The sequence below is a fragment of the Poecile atricapillus genome, chromosome 3, assembly GCF_030490865.1.
Source record: "Poecile atricapillus isolate bPoeAtr1 chromosome 3, bPoeAtr1.hap1, whole genome shotgun sequence".
Taxonomy (NCBI): domain Eukaryota; kingdom Metazoa; phylum Chordata; class Aves; order Passeriformes; family Paridae; genus Poecile; species Poecile atricapillus.
In genome coordinates, this window is record NC_081251.1 from 66,323,451 (window position 1) to 66,341,627 (window position 18,177).

The window sequence follows — 18,177 nt, forward strand, 5'->3', positions numbered from 1 at the left end:
GTCATGATTCTAACAAATGGATCTGTGATATCTGTGTGCATATAACTCCTGAGTACATAATGAAGACTTTAGTATGTTATTTCAAATAAAGGAAAATTTCATTTCACACATCTAAGGTTTATTTTCTGTTTTCAAGACCTACTTGTTAAGTGGCAGTCTAACAGGTCGCAAATGGCAGATAGTGGCAGCCTCTATAACCTGCTTAGAAGGAGGCCCTTCTAAGTTTTTCACTGCTTCTCTTACAATCTTCTGGAACTTCTTCACTTCATCCAGCTGGGTTGTGAGTAGGTATTGAAGGCCTCTGCAGTCACGGAACCTGATTTAAAGAAAAAGGGAAATTACTGTGCACCAAGACATCAAATCCAAACCTGATCCAGTATTTTAAAGTAGAAGAGAAGTAGCTAATGTAGGATAGCGTACAAAGTTAGTATCACAAGGAAGTGCTTATTCCTGCTACGTGCAGAGCTGTCAGAAATCACTCCAGTGTATCCCCGGAGCTGATGCCTGGTATTTTTAAAACAGGAAGACTCTTCTCAAGACTTGAGAGGTGTGGCCAAATACTAGTAGTGAACACCAACCTGCAATATTCTAGTCCACAATGCAGATCTACTAAAGGTAACCCACTGCACATACTTATAGTCTTTCTTGTGTCTGCTGGCCAAGAAAATGGTTTTCAAGGAACCTGTGCAATTCACAGCAGACATATGCACCCATCACAAAAATACACTTCATTCAGGAAGTTAGGTTTCAAAGTTAAATTAATTAAATGGACATAACATTAAACTAGTTTCCTAGAACCTAGGTGTCTCTTGTGATAGGAGGGGTGTTGAGGTATGTCATGGAGTTCCTTTACCTTTAAGAAAGTTAAAGTTGCTGGGGTCCCCTGGGAGTCTTTTCTCCTGACCAATTATCGGTCACTGCTGAGAATTGACAGCAGTTTTAGCCATTGAAAAGTAGAATCAACTTGTGAACCCCACCTTAAAGTGTACACCCAGAAGTCTGTAGTGGTTCTTTGTTCCTTGACTGTGAAGAGTGGCAGAGCTCCGGCTGGCCCCCGGTTCTCTGCCCAGGCCATGCGGCTGGGCGGGGGCCGGGCCGGGCCCGCCGCGTCTCTCGTCTCCCGGCCGGGAGATGAGGCTTGCCCTAAGCTAAGTCGGGCTGGGCCGGGCCCGGCCCGATCTCTGGTTCAGCTGCAGGGTTTTGCTGTAACTACATTCACTAGAAAACTGCCGAGTGAAGAAGGAAAAGAGCTCTAAGCCTGCTGCAAGCAGAGACGGAGACCACGCTCTAAAGCAGCTATGAAGAACTTTCCATCGCAGACGGCTCTAGCTCCTGTTCAGCAGAGATCACCGAACCATCTACAAAAGCTTGGGCAAGATTTTAACTCTTTCTTATTCAGATGAAACTTGCGGATTAATCTTTTCATCCAGAGAGAGAAAAGGAGAGTAATCAATATGAAAAGAGACTTTATAAACTACTAGTGGCAAGAAAGAAAAGAGACTTCAAGAAAGGTAGAGAATTAAGGAGATGCTTTAATTAAGCTGAAATATCTTTCTGTTAAAACTATGGAGATGGACAATGAAATCCTGAAAAAAACTCCTTTAATTCATAATAGAGTATGGAGAGGAATAAAGTGTTCAAAGTGTAAATTTGAGTAAAAAGTGAAGTAATTGTGGTATAGTGAAGTGCTGAGAGATTTGAAGCCTTGAGAGGCAATGAGAAAACTGTTTCTTAGTGAAGCTCACAGAAGCAAATGAAGAAGCAAATGTCATGGGTTAGCTTCACCTTTAAGACAGAGTGAAAAAAAAGAGGAAGTTGAAGCTACTGGTGACTGATGGGAGTTTTTCTTCCTGACCAATTATCAGCCATTTCCAAGAATTGACAGCAGATCTGACCATTAAAAAGTGAATTTAACTTGTAAACACCCCCTTAAGAAGTACATGCTGAGCTATCTCACTCTCTTCTGGTTTCCGGCGTTTGAGAGGTAACAAGCTCTGTGTTAGTTTCTCCCCTCCCCCTCCCAGGCCCGGGACAAGGCCGCAGGGATGGGGGGGAGGAGGAGAGAAAAGCCGAGCTTAACACTTTTGTTTAGTTTTCAAGGTCTGCTGTTGGACTGAAACTTGACACTATGAACTTTTGCAGCTTTCTTAAAACTTTTAATTCTTTTACTACCTGAATAAACAAACAGATGACTCCTTTTTCTTAGAAAAGACAGAGAGAGACAATTAACATGTAAGACATCATAAAACCACCAAAAACAGTGAAGAAAAGAGTTAAGTTTAAATAAGAAAGAGAGAAAAGGAGATGCTTGTTGCTGAAAAGTCTTTCTGTTACAGCTATGGAGATGGACAGTAGTTTAAAGACTCCTTTAATTCATGGCTAGAGTATGGGAGGAATAAAGTATTCAAAGTGTGGACTTTAAAGAAAAGAAAGATGATTGTGATGCTGTGAGTTGCTGGAACTTGCGAGTGAAGTGAAGATTTTAAAGCCTTAAAGGAGCCAGGGAGATGGCTGTTTTCCAGGAGGGCTCACAGAGACAACTGAAAAAGATTTCTGCTTTGAATCACTTATCCTTAAAAATAGCATCCCTAGATTCAATTTGACCCATTGCACACCTCAGAGTGGTGTGAGATGGGAGGAGTGGACTCGAGAAACTCCATAGATTAGCAGGAAGAGACTTCTGTTTCTCTACGAGGACTGATGAGAAGACTCTAGAAATTGAGACTGTTTTTGACCTCCAAGATTGTAAAACTATCTTTTTTTTGTCTCTATGTTGTTATGTGTACAAAGAAATAGTCAATTAGTGAAAAGAAAAAGAGTTTTCTGAAAGTTTATTTTGGTATTCTTATTCTAATAGTTTGTTAATAAACTGTCTTTATTCCTTTTAAGTTTTAAGCCTGCTTTGCTCTTGTTTTAATCCATATCTCACAACAAAAAAATAAGTAATTTTTGTTACTAGTTTAAAACCACAACAAATACTTTTTTACCTTTAACTAACTTATCCTTAAAAATGCTATCTTCAAACTCATGACCCATAACACATTTCAGAGTGATGTGGAATGGGAGGGGTGGGCTTTAATAACAGTAGCTCTGAGCAGCTGATAGCAGAGAAACGAGAAACTATAACAAAAATAGTTTTCTTGTGACAAACTCCATAAATTAACAGAAAGGAACTTCTGTTTCTCTACAGAAACTGAGGAAAAGACTATAAGAAAATTAGAACTGTTTAAACCATCAAAATTATAAAGTTTTTGTCTCTGTTGTCATGTGAACGAAAGAATAGTGAGCAGTGAGAAATGAAAAGGTTTTTTTAAAAGTTTATTCTGGTGTTCTTATTCTTGTAGTTTGTCAATAAACTTTTCTTTATTCCTTTTAAGTTTTATACCTAGTTTGCTCTTATTTTAATCCATATCTCACAGCAAGAAATAAATAATTTTTTTTCCCCTTTTTGTTAATTACTAGTTCAAAACCACGACAAGGTAATGAACACAAACATGAACAGAAGTTAAGCACTTCCCACATTGTGTTATTCCTGAGAGCAGAAGTCTTGCTGAAAGAAAGTGCATCATTCCTACAAGGTCTGACATTGATGTACAAGACTGTGGTTCCACACCCTATGGAAAATTTGATCCAAAACAACCATTTTGGACAGTGCAGAGAGCATAATACAGGTTTAAACACTAACTAAAGCTTGGCATTCAATATGACCTACTATACAGTTACTATACAGTAACGTGCATTTTAAAATAACGTACACAAAGTTTGCCTAACCAGGTAGTCTGAAAATAAATGTAAATTGCAACCACAAGTCTGCTGTTAATATCATCAGCTGCCAAGTAACACCAGCTTTATAAAAATCTCCCTCACTATACTATGGATTAATCATATCCAGTACTCAATTAAGAGTACTTGTTGCTTCCATCACTGACCAGTAACACTTGATAAGACACTGTTTTCGAAGTTTTATCTCATACGCTAAAATGAATTGAAAAGGAAGTAAGTCTTATCTGTGTGTTATAAAAGAAAGTTTAGTCACAATTTTTCTGAATCTATACAATCTATAAGCAGCAATTTAAGATGATGTTTTCTAAATACCTAATTTCAATCGAGGAAAAAAAAAAATCAGTGTCACACAAGCAAATACAGATGGATGCATAGGCATAAAAGTTTTGCATGAACATGCAAACAGTCCTTTACTCATATTTATTTTGACCAGAATGTGATGCTATAATTCTCAAACAGCCATGAAACGTTTATATCCAGACTCACAGACTGGTTGAGGATAAAAGGGGCCATGGGATGCTGTCTTGCTCAAATGCTCTCCTCAGGCTGGGTCACCTAGAGCTGGTTGCCCAGGACCATGCCAAGACAACTTCTGAGTATCTCAAGGATGGAGACCCCACAACTTTTCTGGGCTACTTGTTCAGTCACCCTCACAATAAAAAAGTGTTCCCTGATGTTCAGAAGGAACATCTTGTGTTTCACTCTGTGCCCATTGCCTCTTGTGCTGAAGAAAAAAAGAGGTTAAGTTTTTGTATCTTTATTTAGATTATTCAATAGAATTAGGTTAAGTACTGAAAATAAAAAATACACTTACTTCCATTAAGAAGAAATTTCAACCTTTTTGAATCACAATGGCAGAGCAGTCAGAGTGGAGGATACATCTTTACATATGGAATTAAAATGTGTGTATATTAAGTACTTAAATTTATAGATACATGTTTTATAAACATGTACACAGATGTATATACATTTATATACATATATTTATATATACCATAAATATAATAAAAAATTATTTGACTAAAACATGATTCAGAAAGTCTGTCTTTAAGAGAATAAGTTCATGTGTCTGAGAAAATGGCCTGAAGTTAAACTGTCAGAGCACTGTCCTTCCTATGTCTCCCTTTTCTGTGATGAACTTACAGACCTTCATCCAGAATGTACAAGAGAAGGTCAGGAGAAAAGGGTCTATTCAATCCTGAAATTTAGGGAAGACCTTATTGCTTTCTATATTTATATAACGGGAAGGTACAGAGAAGACCAAGTCAAACTTTTGTCAAAGGCACTGGACAAAAGAACAAGAGACAATGTAAACAAGATGAAATACAGGAAATATTAACTAGGCAAAAGAATTTTATTTTTTTTTTCCCACCAAGTGGGCCAAATACTGGAACAGGCTTCACATACAGACTACTGAATCTCCCTCCTTAGAGATTCTTAACAGGTCAAATCCCTGTGCAACTTCACTGGATTGAACAAGCATGGGTCTGGATCTTAAGATGGGGGTTGATTTAAGTTATCTCTGAATGTCCCTTCTGAATTCATTACTGTGTAATTGAACCCAAAAACAAGTGGTGTACTGCTGTCTTGAACATGAAACCAACCTCAAATTCTTTGCTCAGAAAAACAGTGATACTACTTTATGGTGTTACACAAGGACTTTTTGATATTGTCTTTCTACTTTCCATTTAAGCAAGCCCATTTATTTTACAGATAATTATCAATTTTAATGAACTAAACTTTGAATTTTTCTTACTCAGCAGTTTCATGAGTATAGAGGACTGTAAAACCACAGTAGATAATACAGAAGAACATTTCAAAGAATGCTTATCTAAGAGAAAACACTAATTTTCCTGCTTTTCTTTCCAAGTCTTCTATCTAGTTGCACTTTTTCAGAGGCTGGTTTTGAAACATAATTGCAGTCCAGATACTCTGAAGCAAAAACATCTGCTATCTAATTGCAAGTGCTAGCACAAACTAGGAAGAAGACCCGAATAGGTTTAATGAAGAGGTGTGTACAAGTTATTTCAGTTACTCTCTTACTTCTCTGCCATGGAGAGTTTACTGGTCTGCTGTTTGTAGTTGCAAGTTATTTCGTTTTGCACACGTTGAACAAGCTCCTCATCGATGGCATACTGTATTGCTGTCTGGATGACATCCAACCACCAGGGAGAACCTGAATGTATCTGTATGACAAACAATAGATTTATCCTTGAACATTGAACAGAAAACCAATCTACTCACTGCAGCAGAGGCATACACTGCTCTTCAGGCCATGGTCAAACACAGACTGGCTAATTCCATGGAAAGTGAAGGATGAGAGTGTGATTAAAAAACATCCCATCTTGTGTTGATGTGTAAATACATGATTAAGAAACTGTTTACATTCTCCACACCTTTATATTCCTTCAGTAGAGTCAGATTCACCAAGGCCATCTACACAAAACAGCCACACAGAGATACTGTGATCTCAAAGTTTCTTCCTTCTCACTCTCTCAAAAGGAGATGAAAAGATCATTTAATCAGAGAAAGCAATGTTCCCTGTGAAATTAACAGAGCAACACTGAAGTGACCTTGTATTTTTAACAGGTGAAAGAAGATAAACAGCTAGAGTTCTGGATAAACAGATGAAAATACTACTCTTTACAAATGCCAAAAGTCAGAGACAAAACATTTAAGAGGTACCTGCCTTTCTTTGAAGTTCCCGAATGGTCTGAAGAACTGGCTGTAAGGCCTGATGGGCTTCTGCAACTTCTGCGTTGGATTTACTCATATAATGCTGTCGAAGTTGTTCTGCCTGTGTGGAAATAGGAGCTTAAACTATGCACAAATCATATGTGTGAGGAATACTGCAGCTACCATAGTGTTTTTAAATGGTTACCTATCTATGTGCTACCCACCTTCATTTGTAAGCAATATTTAGAATTTTTTTTTTCCTCTAGAATCCAGCATTTACGAGTAAGCCAATAAAAGTGTTTGAGAAGATAAATTACTATAAAGATGTTAACAGTACAACTTTGCTTTTGGGTAAGCCCAAACAACAACATGGGAATACAATGCATTACAAAAGGGAACTGGAATGTAACTCAGGATTCTTACTTACCTGTGTTGAATAAGCAAACAATAAAAAAGATCCCAAAACAGTCTAAGAACAGGATAATTGAACTTACCTACATATAAAACTTACTCATAAAATAACAAGAAGGGCTTAAATTTCATTAAATGCATCAGATATATTATTTTTCAGAGAAATTCCAACAGTGAAACCCCTCTTGGAATGCAAGTGCCACCACTATAAAAGCAGTACCAGTTTATTTTATATTTAAAAAACTGATAAACAAACAACTTAAAAGTAACATGTATCTTGTACTGTTACATACTGATTTCACCACATATATTTGTTTTGTGTACTTTAGTGTATGTTTAAGTCTTTTTTTGTAAACTACTACTAAGATAGTACATTGTTGTTAAAGAGCCCAGTTTACTTGGAGTGGACAGGAAGGACTCTTGGGTACTTAGAAGAGCTACTGGCAAAAGGTAGCTATGAAAAACCACCTCTGCATAACATTTATAAATAAAACAAATTTTCTAATAGCTTTCTTTACAATCATGCCAGGATAATGTAGTATTTAAAAACTACTAGAATTACAGGTCAATAAAAAAGAGGCAGTACTTCTATAGAACTTCTATAAGGCGGGTACAAACTTCATATATTTAGGAGAACAAGGCTCATTAAAACAGGAAAAAACTGCTACACTCTCATAGAATTTGCATAAAAAACTGTAAGATATCAGAAGATAGCCAAATAGCAAGACAGATACTCATCAAAGCATAAAACAAGAGAGGCTGGAAGAACTGGGCCTATGCAGCATGAAGAAGAGAGGCTTAGAGATTACTAAAGAACAGCTTCCCAGCTGGCAGAAGACAATCACCAAGATTAAGAGCCCAGGCATTTTACTGAAGTATAAGGGACAATGGCTATAAATTGAAACAGGAAAAAAAAAAATCACAGAGAACTTCCCTACTATGAGATATATGAAGTACTGGAACAGTTAAGTTGCGAAATCTCTCTCCTTGGAGGTTTTAAAAGGCCAGCTGGATAAAGCCCTGGGATTCCTGGAATCCATGTTGACCGTGCTTTGAGGGGGAAGTTCAGCTAGAGACATCTCAAGGTCCCTTTCAGCCCAAACAGTGACACAGTAATGACATTCTTTTGGAAATGTTGTCCTTACTTCCACTGCAAATAACCAGTGACGAAGAGTAATCCCAGCTATTTTGCCAGATACTTCCCCAGTCAGGATTAAGGATATAGTTAAGCTTATGCATACAGAAAGTGATATACAGTGATTTGCTTATCTGGCCAAATTAAAATAAACTTTACCTACAGAAAACTCTGACTATTTTAAGTTAAAAAGGAGGAAAGCTAAAGAAAATGTGAGAAAATAAAGAAGAAGAATTCAGGATGACACATACTTTATCATTAACATCTGTGTAATTTATTTCCACAGAACATGGAGATGGGGAAACAGCATTTTAGAGGTAAAAATTATTAAAATTTCTGTAAAACACACTCACAATATAACAGAGGCCACCAGCATTGAGAACAGCAATATTGTATGGGATATTTCTGCTCTCATCACATAGGAAACAACTCTTGATTTTACTAAGTTTAAGGGAAATGTATGTAGTTAACTAAAAAGCTATTTCTTTTGAAATGAAAAGAATTGTTGTTTCTTTAGTTAGATAAAATGCTGAGGAGACAAAAAATAAAAATACACTCTTCAATATTTAGGTAAAAACAAAATATATTTACCTCTTCTGCAAGTCGGCTATCACGCAAAGTTGGGGGAATTCCTGGGTGCTTTGCCAACAGTTCCATTAAATTATGTGTAGAATGAAGTCTCTAAATATACACAGAGTCAGAAGCAATCATGAAAAAAAAATCCATTGCAACATCCTTGGCAGGAAAAAACCTGAACAGCAATGAAAGCTTACAGCAAGAAATTAGCATGCATTTAAAATCAGTTTTGTCTTTCTCTGCTAATCTGGAAGCATCTTATAAAGAAAAGAAAGATTCCTTTCCACATTTTACTGGGATAGCAAATGAAATATTAAAAAGACCTTCTTTAACATCTCAAAAGCAAATCAGCAGGCAAGTGTGATACCAGGTCATCAGATCCTATACCATACTCATCCTCCTAATTAAAACAGCCCTTGACTATTATGAAAAACAAATTATTTATCTCAGAGCACTTTCTTTGGTAAATGTCTTAGAATATTCTGAGGAAACAATTAATTTAGACTATGTAAAGCAAAATAAGGTGTAACGAAAATACCAGATGCCAAGAACTGTAATAATTTTTCATACTTTTCATTTCTCTGAAATAAAAGATACTGAAAAACGCATGACCTTTTGGTATACTTTTAAGGAAAACAAATTTGATTATTAATATAAGGAAACTCTGCTCCTCTTCTCTGGCTTCACCCTTTATTTCTCAAACCAGACCAATAATATTATGCATCTTGCACAGCTCCTAGAAACTCATACTAATAACCTCCACTATCATAAATCTGCCTTTCTCACATCCTGGATTCTCTTCACCTCTGCCCTATTACTATCTCAGCCACTTAAGAGGACTGGCCAGCAGTGATTTGCCATTATCCCAGAGAGCTAATCCTACATAACTGAGAAGACTTAACAGATGTAAAATTTCATTACACTAAGGCAATATTAGGGGAAAAAAAACCCCAACTTTATTGGATTGCACAATCCAGTAGAACAATTTAATTAGCAACCTATGAGCAGCTTAACTAGTTTATGCTAATATGTCTATACCAAGTGAAAAAAGCCACCAGGAAGTCACAAAGGAAAAGAAGAATCAAAGAAGCACAACAGAGACATCAAGCGACCACATGCAACACAAACAATAATTTATTCAGAGAAGCAAGCAAAGAAACAGACAACTGATCTCTTATCTATGTGTCAATAACATTTTAAATCTCTTATTACACTGAAGAAAATTTTGGTCAATTTAGAACTGATAGTTCTTGAAGAACTATAAATATGTTACTGAAAGAACCATGATTTTTTTACCAGGAAAACATATTAATATTTTTAAATAGTATTCAAAAGGCATGAAGTCAAATGCCTGAAGAAAAAAGGCACTTCAGTTCTTTTCCACATTTTGATGCCCTTTTATCTTCTGCAGCGCAAATATTTTATTACTCTCTATCATTCGGCACATTAATATCACTCTCAGTGCAAATCCTGCATTCCATATTTGCAGGACGTAATATAACACTGGTACTGTGAGCAATCACAGTCACATGCAGACTAGGAATTCAGCTTGTTAACTGTACTGCAGAACAGCAGGTGGAGATCATACACTGCTTCAGGGACATCAAGAAAACTCACAGGCAGGGTTCTAGAAACACAGCAGCTATTTTATTTTTATCAAAAAAACAAAAAAAAAAGGAAACATCAAGGTCACAGGACAGAGGACAGATTCCTATCTAAAGACTGTGATAAAAAGATTGTGATCATTACAGCAGGCTGAAAGAGTAATTCAGCACACCACTGGGAGGAAGAAAAGACTGACCCTGCTAAATTAAATCTAAAGTATTCCAGTTCTTAATTACATCTCTTTACATGTCAATGCTCACTCACTTGCAAGGAATCTGTTTTAAGCTTTTCTTTGTGCTCTTCAGATGATCTTAGTACTTCTCTGTACAGCTCCGCAGCCAATGCATATTCTCCTGAATTAAAAAAGAGTAGCAAAAACACATATTGTGTTGGGTTTTAAATATAGAAGCAGCCATGACCTTACGAGTGTTACGTTACTTGTAACATCCTAAGATTTTCTCAGAAAGTCTGCATAGTAAGTGCCTGTCTTCAAGCAATTCTTTCCTAGTCATTCCATGCCTCCCCCCAGAAAAAACTGGTAAAAGACAGATTATGATATTCTACGAAGACTAATGCAGTTTCCAAATTAAATATCTTTTGTGACTGTAAGACCTGTAAATATCTTAATCTTAAAATATGTATTCATGGTTGCATAAATCAAAAAAAATCTCACGTTGCACTTCAAAAAATCATCTACAACTCACTGCAGTGATGCATTGTTAAATTTGCACTGCAAATGCATTATTCACTCTCCCAGTGAAAACCATGAAAAGTTGTGTCATACTTCAGAAATGAAGAAATGATTAGGTACATGCAGGGAGCATAACTACTGATATAAGCTGCCAGCATCACAATCACTTCTCAGGAAAAAACTTATATCAATTAAAAAGAAACATAAAATTGAAGTTGCGTATGGAAAAGCAGTGAAAAAATAAACCCATTTAAATTTTCTTTTCTCAACTGATGGAAATTTACTTAGCCAGTAATACTTAGAGACTCATAAAATATGGAGAAGTACAGTGATAAGAAATGCATAAAGACAGATAACAGAGTAAAACAAAAAACATCATCCTATCTATATGGAAGTGTAACAATTCTATGTCAACAAGATTTGCTGTTTCTTAAATTGAAAGAGTTGCATTTGTAAGGGTGTAGTCCTGCCATATAGGATTGCAGTTACTAGTAACCAGCCAAAAGATATGTACTGAATTTGCTACCTTGAAGCTTGTCAGACCTCCCTTGAATTTTTCTTGACCTGCCTGAACTTTTTCCTTGGCTTAGCTGTGATAGCAATTTCTGTAATTCATAGGTGTCTATGGCTAATTTTTAGAATATTTTTCAACTTTTGTTTATCTTTGTGTGGTACAAACACAGCTTTATATAGGCAGCAGTAACAAGCAGTTATTTCATGTAGAATGAGATATTTACAACTACCACAATGATGTAGTGTAGGGAAATACAGGCCTAGTAACAATAGCAAAGGCTATTGGCAAGTAAAGATATAGGATGCAGTGTAGAGTACAGCCATGGGATGCTAAGAGATGGTGCACAGGCTTGGCAGTGAATAAGAAAGCCATGGCTATAAACAACTCACCCACAGTCAAAGAAATGCAGACTTAGAGCTGGACAAAACTGGTTTTAGGGGCAATAAAGAGAACAAAGAAAGAGTATGTAACATTCATAAGAGGCATAATGTACACTAAATTTGGCGTTTTCATGGAGCTGCAGACCAATGAAGAAAGATGCAAACGTGCTAGCAAACACAAAAATGACCCTCACTGGATTCTTGTGTGAGGAAGAAACCATCAGCATAAACATCTTATTCCTCCTGATGAAGCTAGTGACAACAGGCAATTGCACTGCCACCACATCTATGAAACCACCGACCTCAGGGTCAAGATGGGCCTAAGTAGAAAGGTGAGCATAAAAGCAGGACAAGAACTAGAAACAAGTGTGATTGTTACTCTTTTCTTTTCCTGTAGTAATTAAATTTGGACTGATAATTAAACCTATAAGTTTTCAATTATACTGACTGAATTCATAGCCTCACTTTTATGTCAGGTGTGCTTCCTCCTTCCTGATAAAGAAGACTTGAGTGCAAAGGCAATACTAGGGGAGGAGTTACAGACCAGAACTCTGCTGCTTTTGTCCTGCTTTTGTTTCTCATCAGACAAAATTTTTATCAACCTGGTTTTTGAAATAGGCCAAACATAATTTTTGCTATTAGTGTATTTTAGAAGCATTACATCTGTATGTAACTCTTTTTAAGCACTTAACTTTGAGAAATGCTTATCTCCAGCCTGCAGTTGTAACAAAGTATTTCAAGCCTACTAACTACAGATTAAAGAATCTGAACATAGTCTTTCTGAGAGGCAAGTAAGAGAAAAAGCAGTTTGCCTGTTCTCCTTGAAGGAAGACTTTGACATGACCTGAAAGAATTCAAACAGCATGTCAGCTTTAGAAAAACTTGGAAAAGAGGCATTTTTACACATTCATAACTGAGTAATTTTAATTTATTTTTATTTTGTGGGACACTCAAGATTCATGTAATTATTTTTGTTTCTCATTCAAAGCTTTGTTTTCCCTTATAATTCAGACAAAATCAATATTGACAGAGCTGTCTAGCAGGAGCAGCAAAAGGAATCCACAGTCAGCATAGCAGTTTGCATGGCTGGGGGCACAAGGAAAGCCCAGAATGCAGTATTGATAAAACAAAAACAGGTTAAGTACAATTATACAAGTATGACTTCCTTTAACCTCCCAGTACACAGAGATGGAGCATATTCTTTACTTCTGTACTGAAATGAGTAAAGAATATGCTTTGGTCTTACCTTTAATGATATGGATACCAGCTAAGCCATTAAGAGCACACACCAGCTGTCGGTGAGCTTCTTCACACTCCGTTCGACATTTCTTTTGCAGAGATGCTAAGAGTTCCTCCATGGTCATGGTGCTGAAAAGGAAACCAAATGGCCTGAATTTGAAACGAAATCGCAGTACTAGAAAGGCAAGAGGGTCATGCTGAGCAGCACAGCAGATGATTACATGCATCCAACATACTGAAAATGATATTTGTTTACTTAATAAAACACCTCTAGCTGTCAGATTTTCTTCCTGCGAGAACTTTAACCCTGACTTGAGAGTGTCCAGAGTTTGACATCTCCTGGAACACAAAGAAATAAGCAAGAAGAAAATTTGAACTTGGTAAAATAATCCCTCATGGGGCAAAATATTTTTCTCCTTCTGTTACTGGTGAACTGGAAACAAGTAAAATAGACTTCATTTTGTCAAAAGCTGTTCAGATGAAAACAGCTATGATAGACTACACTTCTACCCTCTGCTACCAATCTTAACACAAAACACATGAAGCATCAATGTAAAGAAGCAAATGTGTGAAATGAGAACAGAGAAGACTAGCAAAAACTATTCTAAAGTTCCTTTTCTACACTTATCATATCTGTAAATTATGAGAGGAATTTCACCAGAAGAGAATTAACTTAACATAAAAATACCAGAAATGGAGAGAAAAGAGAGGAACAGAAATGAGGAGGAAGCAAGAAGGAAACTTGAAAGACACCTTGGAGTAAGGCCACAGGTTAAAGAACCAGAGGACTGCTATGAAGAGACAGGAGAGTAAACAACAGCAGCAGCCTACAACAGCTGACCTGAGGCTACTTCTAATACCAATTGCTGCTGTTAGACCAGACACCATCCCCTCCACTGAAACCCTTCTCCTCAGCCTCATTCACTTCAGGAGAAGCATTTACTATTTGGTGTTCAGCACTGTGGAACAGAGTAAGAGGCGACATAATCTTGCACAGACTGCACTCAAATTATGCTGGAAGGATACCCTTGCCTAGGCCTTTTTTTTACCTTCCTGGCAACACTGTTCCAGTTTCAGAAACTGATTCTTCGTTTTATAGTAGTGTTACACCAGAGTCAGCTTTAAATCAGTATAATCTCTATTCATAATTACTGAATTCTGCAAACACAATGGTAAGTACACATAACACCTGTGTATGCTGATATTTCCACCAATGCTACTTACCTTTTATTTTCAAAACCATCAGCAGTTATAAGAAAAATTGTAACAGCAGAAGGTATACATATAAAATATAAAATTTGATACACAGCCTGAGACTACCAATTATGGCAAAGAGAAGGGGTTTTTACTCAGTTAAACTAGCAGAACCTTAAAAGAACCTTAAAAAATCTCTTTTGAAAGCTTTTTCTTTTGTTTTTTTTTGAGTAGATCTCATTCACTACAAAGGTGGGGAAAGAAGTCATCTATTATAGAACAGAATATGCTCCAAACTCAGGTTTTTATTATTTATTCCAGGCCCGTGTCTCTTATCTATATGCTCCAGCATCAACTTTCTAACTTCAGTAGATTTCTCTTATTCATCAAAGGTCCTAACAGAGAACTTCTTCATTATTCTCCTACATATAAGCAAATACATATAACCAAATCTTCTCTCTACTCTAGGAATGTCCACTGCTGCAATCAAGTTTGCTTCACAAAAAAAGGTATGTAAACAGTGCTGGGAGTTCATTTTTCTTTGTACATGTGATTTTAAGAAAGATTCAATTTTCATTGCTGATTTTTCTATCAGTTACTATGCAGCTGTCACTGTGCACTGTTCTACCAAGATCAACACAGTACAAAGCTGTTCCCACCATACTCTGCTCAGTTTACACATATTAGATTTATACTACATTGGCTCATTTTAATGGAAATAATCTTGTATGATGGGTGGGAGTACTGATTTCTCCTATGTTTGAGCCCTTGCTTCCACATTAGCAGACTGCTACAGTAAGTGATACAGCACAGTGTCTATTGGTCTCTGCTGGAGGTGCAAAGTCAGCTTCAGCTGCTGAGGCACCGCAGGTGCGGAGCAAGGAGTAGGACACAGAACTTCTTACAAGGACTGAAAGAGACTGAATAGAATGGACGGACTAGGAAACAGTAACAATAACATTGGCAGTGCTAAAGGTTGAAGTTCTTTCCTACCTGTAGCTTAAAAAAGAAACATACACAGCACTCCGAGAGTCTGGAATGGAAACAGCCTGTTCTTTCATAACCTCCTACTAACTGACTGAAAAAATAGCAGTTACATTTCACAATAGGGCTGGCAACATGCCTTTTTTCTGGTTTAACAAAAGCCGGGACCAAACTGGTACTTGCAGAGCACTTGAGGGGGAAGATGATCTTGAAAGCATGCAAATAAAAGAGCATTTGAACAGCTTTCAAATTTGGATCTACATTTACAAATTCTTCAACCTCACATTAACATTTTCTTTGAACTAAAGAATTATTCCATTCTGTTGATTCAGTCCTTTCATTGTTCCCATTCATAAACATGAGTTTTGTATGAGACAAAAGAAACAAAAAAGCAATGGGCTTATTTTAAAACAAAAAAAGAATCTGGTTTGTTTCACACTCAATCTGTTACCTGCAACACCCTAGTCATAGTAAGGTTAGAATGCCACTGGAGAATCAAAGGCCTTCAGTACTATGTTCTTTGACACAAGAATTACACTAATGATCCCACTGTGGCCTGTTCAGCCTCTGAGGTCAGATTACCTTGGCGTGCCATAGTCACAAATTTAACTAAAGGAACTTACATTAGGCTTATTTGAGGACTGTACAAGAACTTGCACTGCTGGAGACATACAGTTTTGCTTTGGATAAAGTAGGCCATTTGACAAATTACAGAAATTCACCTTTTCTGTAGTGGTAAGAACTCTCCCCGAACAGCTTGTGGGTGACAGCAGGCCTGCCTCAGCCGTAGCAGAGGGTATAGAATAGAAGTCACAGTCCTTCTATCTAGGCTGCTAAGCTTAAGAGTCCAGTCTGAAATCTTCCTGAGTTTTGCCAATGCATCCTGGCAGCACACCTCGTGCTGGCGATGATAGAAGTGTCTCTCCACAGGAGAGAAGTGAAGCCAGTGTATATTTTCTGTCTGAGGGGGGATTTGAATCTGAAATTAAAAAAAGAAAATAAGTAATTTGCAAATAAAACTATTGATATATCATGTTCAGGAATTCTAAAACTCAGAATTTTTATTTACTTGGTCAATCACATCCTTTTTTGCTGATCTCCACATTATCTTCGCAATTAGACTGTAGAGAGGCCGGGGATTTTTCCTACAGTAAGGTCGATACAGTAGTTGGTCCCACCAATGTTTGACCCAGTAAGGATCAACTCCAAGAAAAAGGACTAATCCATATAAATCTGCCAAGAAAAGAAACCATTTGTGTTTTATCACTTTGCAATATATCTCAAAAAAAAATTAACTGTCATACAAAGGCTATCAGGCATAAACCATCTCCATTCTGGCCTTTATCCTTTGCACTTGTTTTCCAGTCACTCCCTCAGCAAAATATTTAATTTGAGGCAGGAGATTGGGTGGTGGAAGATGGGGGTTCTCTCCTTTAGCTTGTTTTTTTATTTCCACACAACTTGAGAGACTATAGCTATTTATGAGACTCCTAATTTCAAGTTTAGCAAAAAAAGAGAGCAAATAATTTAAACCAATTCAGAGCAGAAGCAAGAGACAGAAATCACATTATTGCATATGGTTAACTGGGTTTGCCAGGTTTTTCTAAACCAGTATTGCTCAGCATCATTACTTCAGAGCCTGCTGTGCACCAGCTGCTGCCCATAATTGTAGAAGGGGCTGCAATTCAGAAGAATTTTCACTTCTCTACTAAAGCAGAAGACATTAACAGAAGACACTTCAATTGTTTTCTTGCTAATTGAGAGAATACATCTTGCTAATTCTGCCTAATTCAGTCACTTTTTGGAATAAAATTTAAGGACATACTGACTTTAAACTTCTGTCTAAATCTTAATGGAAAAATACAGAAGCACACATTTAAATGCTGCACATGGATACTGCAGAAACAGAGATATGTGATGATACCTTAAAGTTCTTGAAAGTCTGATGGCTACATCTCTTATTCTGTTAACTTTATCATAATTCAGTATTCAGCTGAAAGCATTGAGATATTCACCAAATACATCATAGACCAGACGAAGAAAAATCCTGAGAATCATTTTAATGCAAGAAGCAATTTTTACCCAGAGGTCCTATCCCACTGCATTACAGCAGCAGTGGCACAGACTGAAATGAGTCTGCAGTTTTCATCCCTGACGTCATGGGGGCTGCCTTAGTATAGCCTGAGAGTTTGTCAACAACAACTGCATGACATTTCAGATATATATTAAATCAACATTCACACACAGAGCCTTGAAGGAGTTCATCACGACACTAAAATCAATCATTTCTTTCTACAGATTTGCTTTATTAATGATGTATTCTCAAAACTATTACATGTATTTATAAATTTATTTGACAATTCCATAATGAACTAATCTAAAATATTGATTTTTACAACATAGCATCCAAACAACAATCCATAAATGCTTACATTGATTTATCCACTTCCAAATGCATTGCCCCAATGTGTACCAGATATTCCAAAATCCAGCAGAGAACACAGGGAGACAAAGCTCCCTTTTTCTCATTCTGTCTCTTATTAGTCAGCTCCCTTTTTTTAATTCTGTCTCTGAAGCCTGTCTACAGAAACTGAGCACCACACACACACACAAGAAGATAAATGTCACCTGCTAACATACAGCTACTCCACACACAGCTACTCCACACATCTCAATTCACTGAGTCCTTACATAAGGACTAGAGACAGTTTCATAAGCTTTAGCACAATTTTTAGAATCTATGGCAGTGGATGCCTACAGTAGTTCATACAGAGCTATGCAAAAAGCAAATACAGCTTTGCTTAATGCCTACCTGCAATAGAGAAGGGTTAATATTTATCCACTCCACTAAGTGAAAACTGAAGAACAGACTTGAGTCAGCTATTAGACATACAGCTTCTCTACTCCCCAAAGTATTTGTCTAACTCAGGGAGACAAAAAAAATTCAGCTCTTCGATTTTTATATTGATACATGTATAGACGGCTTTAT

At 36.9% G+C, this 18,177-nt stretch overlaps 1 protein-coding gene across 5 annotated transcripts in view; it reads right to left on the reverse strand.

The window, feature by feature from the left end:
- Positions 1 to 18,177, reverse strand: part of SHPRH (SNF2 histone linker PHD RING helicase) — a 52,380-nt gene that overhangs the window by 15,413 nt on the left and 18,790 nt on the right. For all 5 annotated transcript variants that reach the window (XR_009277194.1, XR_009277195.1, XM_058835076.1 and 2 more), the window contains 8 exons: positions 16,258 to 16,421; positions 15,911 to 16,167; positions 13,018 to 13,139; positions 10,451 to 10,539; positions 8,597 to 8,686; positions 6,473 to 6,580; positions 5,827 to 5,969; positions 143 to 316 (listed from right to left, as the gene is read on the reverse strand). Coding sequence is in view for 3 of the 5 variants with exons in the window: in XM_058835076.1 (XP_058691059.1) it covers positions 143 to 316; positions 5,827 to 5,969; positions 6,473 to 6,580; positions 8,597 to 8,686; positions 10,451 to 10,539; positions 13,018 to 13,139; positions 15,911 to 16,167; positions 16,258 to 16,421 (1,147 nt within the window). In the remaining 2 variants the exon portion in view is untranslated. The remainder of the gene's footprint in view (positions 1 to 142; positions 317 to 5,826; positions 5,970 to 6,472; positions 6,581 to 8,596; positions 8,687 to 10,450; positions 10,540 to 13,017; positions 13,140 to 15,910; positions 16,168 to 16,257; positions 16,422 to 18,177) is intronic.